Source organism: Tamandua tetradactyla, chromosome 24 (assembly GCF_023851605.1).
Source record: "Tamandua tetradactyla isolate mTamTet1 chromosome 24, mTamTet1.pri, whole genome shotgun sequence".
Classification (NCBI taxonomy): Eukaryota; Metazoa; Chordata; class Mammalia; order Pilosa; family Myrmecophagidae; genus Tamandua; species Tamandua tetradactyla.
Window position 1 is genome coordinate 42,566,841 of NC_135350.1, and position 11,615 is coordinate 42,578,455.

Sequence of the window (11,615 nt, forward strand, 5' to 3'; positions counted from 1 at the left end):
TTTTAGAATATAGGAGAAGGATTGTTAGGTCTCTATCATTGCACATTTTGAAAACAACAGAAAAAGGTTAATTTTAAAGAAATTTAAAAGTGTTAGAACTTGTGAGGGTCTCTACTGAAAAAAATAAATAGTGGCTAATTTTAGTCTTCCTTACCTCTGCAGTTTGATTTGGATTCCATTTGGACATTTATCTTTGGTGTTCCTGCGTCCAGTGGAACTGTAGTCTCATCTATACATAATGTGTGTACAGAAGCTGCTTTTTTATTATTGGGAATGCTCCGTAGCATGCTGAATTCAGTAAGTCTACTGAGATAGTGAGATCTTTTGATAGTTACTCCTCCTGTGATGTGTGTGTGTGTGTAATAAATATATATATAAACTCTTTAAAAATTAGAGGAATCCTTCAGTAATACAGCTCTGTATTTACTCTGTGATCTGTAGAACCTCAGCCTTTCTGTTTTATCTCTAATGTATGGACAGATTGTGCAGTGTTTAAAGACCTCACATTCCCTGCCTGGGTTCAGATCCACCGCTGGTATTTTAGAAGTGCTTTTTCTCATTTACGAAATGCTAGTAATGACCGAATCACCTGGTAGGTTTGTTGTAAAGATTAAGTAAGTTAATATACACACAACGCACTTACAAAAGCATGTTATAGAATATGGTAAATGCTTCCTAAGTGACTTGCTAAATTTTATTATTACGGGAATAAAAATACATGTTACAATATACACATATATATAATGAGTATAAATTGTAGCATATATTTTTACATAATATGTCATTAAAATATTTTAAATCACTTTTAGTGTGAGGTTAAAATGTTATCTACGCAAGTTTAGTTTTGTTTTTGTTGTTCCAATTATTTCAACTTCAATGTGAAGAAGTAAAAGAGCAACTGACATCTTGTATGCTCCTTTCCATCTTCAGGAATATTCTGAATGATGACTTAATTTGTTTACACAATTTAGGATCACATTTTAAGAGGGAATATTAACTTAGACTTGTTGGATTACAAGTAACTGACAAATCATCTAACTTAGGTCAAATCTTTCTATTTGCTGTCTAAGAAAGGAACATTACCATTAATTTAGAATGCTTGGGTATCCTTATTTTAGTCCCTATTTATAAACAGATAAAAAGATATAAGTTAAAAAGCAAAGCCATTTTCTGGGCAGGAAACAGGATATTGTTCAGGTATATTCATTTTTATGCTGTTATTTTTTTTTCAATCATTATCCTTGTTATTGAATTGCACAATAGTTAAAAGCATTCTTCTTGCCATTTTTCATATGACAAACTGAGGCTCAGAAGTAATTTCCCCATCTTTTATCTTCTTCTTAACCCTCTGGCATGAGGGACGATGGGGCAACTTTGATGTTAAGACAACTATTGTTGGCACCAGCAATATTCCTGGCTGGCAGTGGTAAATAGTGAAAATCTCTGACTTCAGTTAGCTAAGCTGTGAGTACTCCAGTGAGTAGGCACATGTTCTGTCAGTTTCTTGGGGGTTATTTTTGTTTTTTAGTGAGTTTCTAAGTTTATTTGTATGTGTGTGGAAATGCACTTTTGCTCATATTTAAAGTTCTGGTCCATAAATATATTCAGGTTTAGGAGAAAAGTAGATTTCTAAAGTAATTTTAAACAGTGCTGGTTGCTCTAACACTGTAATTCTTTTCTTGTCCCTGTGACAGCCTTGGCAGTCAGAGGAAGAGGGGTCTTGGCTCCGAGAGTATCCTGTGACCCTGATGCAGTTCTTCAGATACTTGTATCACAATGTTCCGGACCTCTCCTCCATGTGGATGAGCCCCGACTTCTTGTGTGCATTAGCAGCAACTGTCTTCCCCTTCAATATTCGCCCTTACTCAGAGATGGTAGGAGAGGGAGAGGAAAACATATCAAAACTGGAATTAGTCTGCTCCAGTGGTTAGCAGGCTTGCCCCTCCACCCCAACCCTACCCACACCCCAGTCTTGAAGTACTGACCAAGCAGTTTCAGACTTTCCTAACTTTATGTGCCGCCTCTTACTTCATTTTCCGGTAGCACTAGCTCCCCACATTTTCCTTCTGCTTTCCCCTAAAATGACAGTGGACTCTACTTCCTTTTTTTACTTAACATATTCATTTAAGTCCCTTGTCACTAACTTCCCTCTCCAAATAGCTGTTGATCCATTTCTCAGTTTATGTGATGATAACTGTGTAGTTACAAAAAGTTCTTTTCAGGTAGCAGAACTTTAGTCAGACAAACTTTATTTATATTTTTACTTACCTCAGGAACTTGGTATTTACTGTATTTAATCTTTAGAGATGAATTATACAGTTGTTTGTCTTTACGTAAAATAAAGCATGTGTTGGTCCTTTCTTTTCCTCAGCTTTTACTTTCTCATTTTTCTTGATTTGTGCTAATTTCATAAAAAATTATTGGCCTGTAATCATATATTGTATAGATATTTCTTTCATCCTTTAAAACAAGCCCCTCAAACAGTTATTCCTAAATTGTATTTCAGGATTTCTTGGCATTTCCTCTTTTTATTACCATTTATATTAAGTCCTGGAATAAATTACCCTTCTCTCATGTTAACTTTCTCCATGTATAAAGGTGAAATACTTATTTCAAAAATGTGACGATTTTTAGGAAAAAGATAAGTTATGGGACATGACCTTAATACTCTGGTTTGTTTATAAACTTTAAAATCCTCTTTTTGTTTTTTGGTAAAAACTGACCCTCAATGGCAATTCAGTGTCTTTTCCTTAGATCTTTGTAAACCTCTTCTACTCTGTCTTCTGGTCTTTCTCTCTTGGCTCAAACTGGGCGGTAGTTTTATTCTTTCTTTTAAAATTTATTTATTTGGGTTTCTTTAACCTGCAAAAAGTGGATCAATCCTTAAGTGTTACCACTAACTGGGTAACATATCTTACCAGATCTCTGTTTAAAATATTGTAGGTAAATTTCAAACCATAAGTCATCCTCATTTTATCTCATTCATTTTGTGTGCAGTTATCCACAATGGGAATATAATTCAGCTCACAGCAGATATATTGTTAGTGGTCAGTCGTTTAACATTAGAACTGTGACATAGTGCCAGATCATTACCTTGAAAGCAGGGGTTAGGTAAGACAGAGTAAAATATCCTGCTGAGTAGCTCTATTAAGATAAATGCATAAGGAAAACACTATTGTTGCTGCTCCAGTTTTGCTTTAAAGAAACATGGAAGTGAGAGCAAATAGAATCTACTGTGATTATCATACTTTTCCAATTGATTTTACCAGGTGACTGATCTTGATGATGAAGTTAGTTCACCGGCTGAAGAATTTAAAGCCTTTGCAGCAGACACAGGAATGAACAGAAGTCAATCGGAGTACTGCAATGTGGGCACCAAGACATATCTAACCAATCATCCAGCTAAAAAGTTTGTTTTTGACTTCATGCGGGTTTTAATAATAGACAACCTCTGTCTTACCCCTGCCAGCAAACAAACTCCATTAATTGATCTTTTGTTGGAGGTAAAGACAAAAAAAATGCATTCATATCTCTTTGTATTGTTTTATATGAACAAGAATAACCAGTTACTTCTGTGCCAGATACTTTCAGATTTTCTAGTTTTTCTGGGTTTGTAAACACATAACATTCATGGACTATGGGAAGATTTTATCCCAGATGTTCTATAATCTATCAATCTGTGTCTCTTCCTTTGATTCCCTCAAGCATGTCCCTAATTCAGTCCTTTATCACCTGTTCCCCAGACCAGGAGTCAGCAAGCTTTTTCTGTAATGGGTCAAATAATAAATATTTTATTCTTTGCAAGCCATACGTCTCTGTCACAAGTTATCAACTCTGCTGTTGTAGCTAGAAATTATTTAAATGAGTGGGCATGAGTATGTCCAGTAAAACAGCAGTAGGCAGAATTCTGCCCACAGACCATGGTCTGCTGACCCCTTCCCTAGACATTTTCAGTTGTGTGGACTCCTCACCTCATAACCCTGTATTTCAGTCCCCCTGACATATCATTGTCAGGTATGTACTTCCATTTGTTGCTCATAGTGTCCCCTGCAGCTTAAAGCATGGTGTATGGCACATAGTAAGTGATTAACATGTACTTGTTGATTTTCTCTGAAGGCAGCAGATTCTAGGTTGATGCCCATTTTCTTGCTAAGTGATATGATTCAGCTGAATATTGGAAAGTGGGACTGGCCCTAAATCTTAAGCAGCTTCACTGTTGGCTCTAGAAATTGGCCATCATGTAAACCATAAATAAATGTTTACCTAGAGGAAGAGAGAACAAAAGATCACAGAGAGTAAAAAAAAAATGTGTGAACATATTAGTTCATATTCTTTTGGCCAGTTCATATAATTAGGTGTCAAGCAGTATGTGCTTAGAGCTTTGGAAATACCACTTTTGTATATTCGGAAGACTGATAAGGATTCTCCATTTTTCTCTCTGGGAACTTCCTACTTGCTCTCAGTGGTCTGACAGCTAAACCTGAGCTTTCTCTACGCCCTCTAGTGTCCAATACAGTTAACTTTTTAGTTGCAACCTTAAAATCACAACAGATCTATCTATCTTGGTCATGTGAAAATATCTCAATTTGGTCAATTAAAAGAAATTACTAATGTGGTTTAGGTGCAAGTTATACTAAGCATTTTAGCTATGACTTCAGTGCTTGATATCAGCAGAAAAAAAAATGTTTCATCAATAATTCATATAATAGAATAAAAAGACTGCCTGGTAGAATTTGTCCTCTTTGGAAGCCAGGGCATCAGGACTGAAGTTTTAAAAGTAGAAACCAAGTTTTATATGTCTTTTCTGTCTCTCACAACAGTTAGTACAGTGTCTTAGTGTGCACTGTAAGTATTGTCAAATCATTTAACTATTGACTACATCACTGGCAATTCCAAAACAAGAAAATGAGATACTGCCTAATAAAAGGCATACAAATTTGCTTTTAAAAATCAACTTGGTACTTGGGGAATTTCAAATCTTTTATTAAAGATATTTCCAGAGTGCACAAGAAATATTGATGTTAATGAAAACAGTGCATTCCATGTCTTCCTATGGGTGTAAAGGAATAAATTATAAATATATGATTTTGAGTATTATGTTGATGAAGTCTTTATCCTTGAGGCAATTGAAGAAGGTAAATATTCTGGATATTTACCATTCACCTGCATGAAGGAAGGAGCTTGAGCCAGCTGATTTTGAGTCTGATGAACTTGAATCAGGCCATTCTCAGTCTTATAACTGCTATAATTTCATGATGAGTACTTTCTTGATTATATGCACAAAAGAACATGTGAAATTATCTTGACTAACAATCTGTAAAAGTAAAAGGTTCCAGTTCGTATAGCCTGGCTTGAGTGTAATATCGAGGCCAAATACAAGGGAGGCAGTGTGATGTGATAGAATGAGCATAGTTTTTAGGATCAGAAATACCTGGGTTTGAAGTTTATCCACACTGTTTATTATATAAGCATTTTAATGTCACTGAGCTAAATTCATTCTCTGGGGATGGGATGATAACTACTGTCTCCTCAGAAAGATTGTTGTGATAGTAAAATATATGTGAATTTCCTAGCAAAACTATTTTGCTTGTTACATCTCTGACCTTGGCCAAGTTCAGTTTTCTTCACCTCTAGAATTTGCCCATCTATAAAATGATAACGCAGATCTTGCCTCTAATAATTATTATGAGGATTAAATAAGATAATGCACTTAAGATTCATTACATAGTCCTTGCACATAAGATGTACTCAAAAAATTAAGTGGCTATGTTTACTTATATAAGGATTTCTAGGGACTCTTCTCTCAGCTCCTATGCCTTAGTATTCTCTGCTGTCTCCACCAGGCTTCTCATGGAGAACTGAATAGATTTGATGTCCTTGAAAATCACAGTACAGTGGAAAGAAAGTACATGATAAGAATAGATCAAAAAGTATATTTACAGGGCAGGCCATGGTGGCTCAGCAGGCATAGTTCTCACCTGCCATGCCAGAGACCCAGGTTTGATTCTCTGTGTCTGCCCATGCAAAAAAAAAAATATATATATATATTTACAAACTTGGAAGACTAAGAATAATGAAATTAAGGGAACTAAGTTGGAGTGCTTGCTTTTTCTGATAGCAGCCATTTTCTGAAAAACTTCACATTGTCATACATCAGTACAAATCCCATCTTGATTGGCTGTGGGAAAACAAGCAAAAAAGTAGCAGAAGTGGGCAAGAGTAGCATAAAATAACTGAGAGAGGAGAAATTAGTCAAGGAGACAATGGTAGTCAAAACGAGGAAGATCAAAATCCTCCCTTTAAAGGCTTCCAACCTATTACAAAATCAGAGCAGAAAACCGAAGCCTTCCTCAGCACTCACCCACTGGCAGCAGGCGCTAAAGGAGGGTAGTGCAGTGTCCCCAGACCTGGGAGCATGCGATGTGGGGACACAGCAGCATGTGATGCTGTCAAGAATGATAGTGGAAGAATGATGATACCGACTGGCCTCACTGTTTTCGTCAGGTAAACAAATCTGACAGTCAGGGACCAGAGCAGATCAGAGATTCATGCACTCTTCTTTGTTCTGCCCTAAACTCATCCTGGTTTTCTGGTGGGCCAACCAGGTTTATCTAAAAGAACAATGAGATAGTGGCCTAAATCCTGCGAATTTGCACTTGCTTGTGCATTTGTTAACTTCAGTATAGAAATTTTAATAGGCGGAAAGGGTATGGTGTAGCAGGGGATACCAGAACCTTTGATATCAAAGGCACTGAGGTTCAAATCCTACTTGAGACTTGACCAAGTGACTAACCCTCTTTAATCCCCATCCCCTTATCTCTAAAATGGAAATGATAATATGTGTTTCAGAGGGATGTTTTGAGGATTAAATTAGTTAATGCATATAGAGCTCAGTTCTGAGTCATGCCACATGACAGTAGCTCAATGACTAGATTTTTAAAAAAATTCCTGAAACAACTACTCATGCATTCATAAGATCTTAAGTTGTTAAAAGTTAAGCTACTGTACATCGCAGCAGGAGCATTTGAACTAGGAATTAGGACCAATAGCAAGTATAGATTCTGGATCATGATTACTCATGTAGCAGCTTCAGAGAGGGGAATCAGAGGATTAAATCCCTACTAATGACTAAGCCAGTTTCTTCTGGAATGAGTATTTTTTTAATTAAGTAAACATGAATATTTGTTAACTTGAGCCAGCTACTTCTCATTATTTTATACTACTATGACACTTACTCTGCGTTGTAGACTCCAGAACTTTGTCTGGTTAAGATTTGATTGAGCCTTTCTCCTAAATACTTATCCTACTAACCACTCTGAGCTATGTCTGATCCTCCTGAAAGACTACTATTGTCTTCAGGACTCTAAATCTTCCTCTGATTTGGAGAGCTTTTTTCCTTAGTAAATTCTTCTGATCACTCAGGTTTTTCATAAAATGGTCTCTGCTCTAATTACAAGATATTCCTCACAGACCTATCAGTTTACTGTTTAGCCCTTATAAAGTCACACTTTCTGTGCAATTTTCAAGGGTGGGAATCTCAATCTAAAATAAATCGTCATGAGGCATAGGCAGGCCTTTGACACAACATTCCTTGTATTAATCATTCTATTAATTTTCCTCTCTGTGGAAAATTAAGATTAAAAACAGTATGAGATTTCCTTTACTTTGTCCCAAATTTATTCATATACCATACTAAACTCCTAAGCACTGCTGTTCTTTTGTTGGTTTTTGGGTGTATGATCTGGGAATCCAACCTGGGTCTCCCACATGTAAGGCGAGCATTCTACCATTGAACCACCCCTGCACCCACTACTGTTCTTTTAACTATTAGACCCATATTGCCATCTTAAAACAAAATAAAAATGTCTTACCATGCAAAAGAGAGAAATGTTCTTTACAACTTTAGCTGTGAATCTTTAATCTCAATACAGAACTCAGATTTTAACTACTTCATTAAGACCTTTGTCAACACCATCCTGAGAATCAAAATAGAATGAAATTACTTTTGTTTTAATGTAGCGGATTTCCATTTTAAAACTAAAGTGTCCTAGAGCCCACTTTTATAACTTGATCATAAACATAGTCCTGGACCAGGTTTGTGTGAATAAGTACATTCTTTAATTTCACTTGTAAAACATCAGTACTGTGTCTATTTCTAAAATACACAATTCTCTTTCTGAGAAACAACTTTATGTCTATTTGTTGAAATATTTGATAACTAACTCCTATCAAGAGCCTGGCTAAGACTACTGGCATTTGAGGAGGACAAAGGCTCTTAAGACCTTTTATCCCTCTGTGTTCCCAGTGCTTTGCCACCTGTTAAGTTAGAGACTTGAAAATAATGCACCTGAATTATGTTGTTCTAATTACCTTTGGAAGTCTGTAGTTTAGCTTAATGCCCTAAGCTTTTCTTCAAGATAATGTTTAAAATCATTGTACTTTGTAAAATTGTTATCAAAGATGCCAACTGTAAAGTTGTTCACTGTCCTCTTTATAAAAGCCCACAGAGAACATTCCTCTCAGAACCGTGTTAAGAAAACGTATATCCCTCCTGACGATCTAGTAGGCTTCCTTTCATAGATAATAAGCACATAAACCATATTTCCTCTGTTTGTTTTTTCCCCTTCTTCTTGTCACCTAGAAGCGCAGAGCTAAATGATGCATTAAATTAGTTGACTGACATGCTTAACTACTAGAATCTTGAGCTTTTATATTTATTTTAATGGCTTTATGATTTATTTCAGTTGTATTTTATATAAATTGCCATCTTTCCTTTGGAAGTGAGATATAATAATAGATTAAAAAATATTTATTATGTACAGTGTTTAGAATACTGTTTTTGGAGGAATTGATTCCAGAGAAAATGTTTCACTTCTGCTTCAAGAAAATTTTCAATTTATGATCATAAAAATAAGAGGAAGATTATAACCATATATACCAATTCTCATGTCATACTTTATTTTATAGCCCCAGATTTTTTAATCTGTTTGATACATTTGGTAATGTAACTTATGCTTGAGCTTGTCTTTATTTAGTTGGTTCTCTTTCTAATTTTAAATTTTATTGATTAGGCTTCCCCTGAAAGATCTACAAGAACTCAGCAAAAGGAATTTCAGACTTACATTTTGGATAGTGTGATGGACCATTTGCTTGCAGCTGATGTGTTATTGGGTAATTCTGTGTTCTGTTTTTACTTTACAAACCCCAAATATATTTCCTTTAATGTCATTTCTTTCCTGTACATTTTCCTCTCTCTTTGGTATGTTTTTCCATAGGGAGGATTAGTTCAATTCCTCTGAATCTAGGATACAGAATCCACAGCAGGATGTACTTATGGTGTGGGCTTGTACACATATATGTACATTCAGGGATGGCAGGAGCAAAGCAAGGAAAGAGAAAGATGTTTTTAAAACCATATTACAAAAGCAGGTTGTATTTTCATGAAGATCTAATACATTTTTAATTAACCTCTTTATCATGGACATAAATAACAGCACACAAATTATATAGAGCTGTCTATCATATAGACAATATACCTGAATAACCATCATCCAAACAGAAATACAACATTACCAGCACCAATTATTCCTCCACTAAAGTAATTACTATCTAATAAATTAGTTTTGCCAGCTTTTGAATGCTCTATAAGTGAAATCATAGACTAGATTGATTATGGGTCCACAAAATCCAGTATTCTTTTGGTTCTAGCTTCTTGCACTCAACATTGTATTTGTGAGATTTATCCATGCTATCACGTGTAGCAGGTGTCCATTTGTTTTCATTATTTTATAATGTTCAATAGTATGAAGATATAAATTCTTCCATTTTACTCTTGATAGAAATTTGATAGTTTAAGATTGTTATAAATAAAGCTGCTACGAACATTCTTATTCATATTGAATCCATGTTATAATATTTAAACTTAGGAGTGGAAATATTTATGTTATTCTTAAGGTTGGCTACTAGTACATGGAGTCAAGCACAATAAAATGTTTTTTCTTTTTTTGTATGCCTGAGTCTAGTTATAATAAAAATATAAACTCTGATGCATTTGCATTGGAGCCAACACTTATATGTAAAACAAAGGGGAATTTAAAGAAGAAAGAAAAGTAGTGGTTTAGTTTGTTATTTGAGCTCCTGTTGATAAGTGTTAATCATAGAACCTGTGTGCTATTGAATTATTTTTTCCAAAATAAATTTGCCAGGACATCTTTAATATTGTCTTAAAATGAAAATATACACCCTCAAAGAAGAATGATAAGTTAAACTTTTGTAGTTGTTTGTATGTGTTAGGATCAGTCTTATTCTACAATAATACCAAGTAAAGAATTGTGTTTAATAGGATAATTTAGAATAGGTGGGAATACTACTAATAATAATCATATTCGGTGGACCTTCAGAATTTCTAAATTAACAGGGCTTAGAGGGGGGTATTCTGATTAGAAGGAGGGCTAGGGGGTTGGTCTTAGAGCAGTATGTACAAGGCAGCAACACTGTTGGAAGACTTTGGGGTAACTTTAGAAGAGAGACAGGGTTGATGATAAGTTTGGACAAGACTAAAGGTACTGCTTGATACTAACACTAGTGATTTTTTAAAATAATTTTTCTGAAACTCTTATTACTTTGTCACTATTCAGGCTAAACTCAGTACACTTTGATTATACCAGAGGTATAAAATGCCAAAATAGAGTTTTATTGGTTTGTTTATTTTGCCCTTTATTAGCTATACAGAATAAATTTATAGCTAATAAATGGACTTAATTTTTCTCTCAAACAGAGATAATCTCTAACAGAGAGTTTAAATTACCACAGACTATTTTAAGGCACTAAATGACTATACAATTAGTCTCAATCTATAATGTTTTTCTCCTTCAGAAATTATTTCTTCAAATATTTATCGTGATATGTAGCAATGAGATCATTTTCTGAAGCAGTGGTAATTTGTCTCAGTGTAATAGATGTACTTATTTTTGTTCAGCCTGATATGCTTGAAGTTATGGTCTTGTGCTGGTAGATAACAGTTTTCTTAGACATGTTTTTCCTATCGGGATTTAGGGGAAGATGCATCTCTGCCTATTACCAGTGGAGGAAGCTACCAGGTATTGGTGAACAATGTGTTTTATTTCACACAACGTGTGGTGGACAAGCTTTGGCAAGGCATGTTCAACAAAGAATCTAAACTCCTTATAGATTTTATAATTCAACTAATTGCTCAGGTAAACCGTTGTCACTGTTAATTGTAGAGTACATGTTTTCCTTTTGAAAAACTTTGCCTTTGGTATCAAAATTGTTGGAAATAAGTGTAACTAATGAGATAATGAATGTTAATATTTAATATAAAGCTAAGTTTATTGAAATTGAGTAAAAAATGTAGACTCTTTACCCTTCATTCCACCCCACCCTCACCCCTTACCAATACCCTGCTGCCAGTGTGTCCTTTGTAAACTTACCTAGTTTTCTCAAGCTGTGCTCATCTGCTCACTGACCTTCCCACTGGCGTTGCTTTGTGCTACTCAGATAGCTTTCCTACTGGGTTAAATACCTTAAGTTATTACCCATTTGCCAGTTTTTACATCAGTGTATAAAGGCTTCAGAGCATGAAAAATGGATATTAA

At 35.0% G+C, this 11,615-nt stretch overlaps 1 protein-coding gene across 8 annotated transcripts in view; it reads left to right on the top strand.

Annotated features, from left to right (window-relative positions):
- The window catches only part of WDFY3 (WD repeat and FYVE domain containing 3), a 348,587-nt gene that overhangs the window by 266,047 nt on the left and 70,925 nt on the right, over window positions 1-11,615 (top strand). For all 8 annotated transcript variants that reach the window (XM_077142948.1, XM_077142947.1, XM_077142952.1 and 5 more), the window contains 5 exons: window positions 163-297; window positions 1,695-1,874; window positions 3,270-3,503; window positions 9,072-9,171; window positions 11,056-11,216. In XM_077142948.1, the coding sequence (XP_076999063.1) occupies window positions 163-297; window positions 1,695-1,874; window positions 3,270-3,503; window positions 9,072-9,171; window positions 11,056-11,216 (810 nt within the window). The remainder of the gene's footprint in view (window positions 1-162; window positions 298-1,694; window positions 1,875-3,269; window positions 3,504-9,071; window positions 9,172-11,055; window positions 11,217-11,615) is intronic.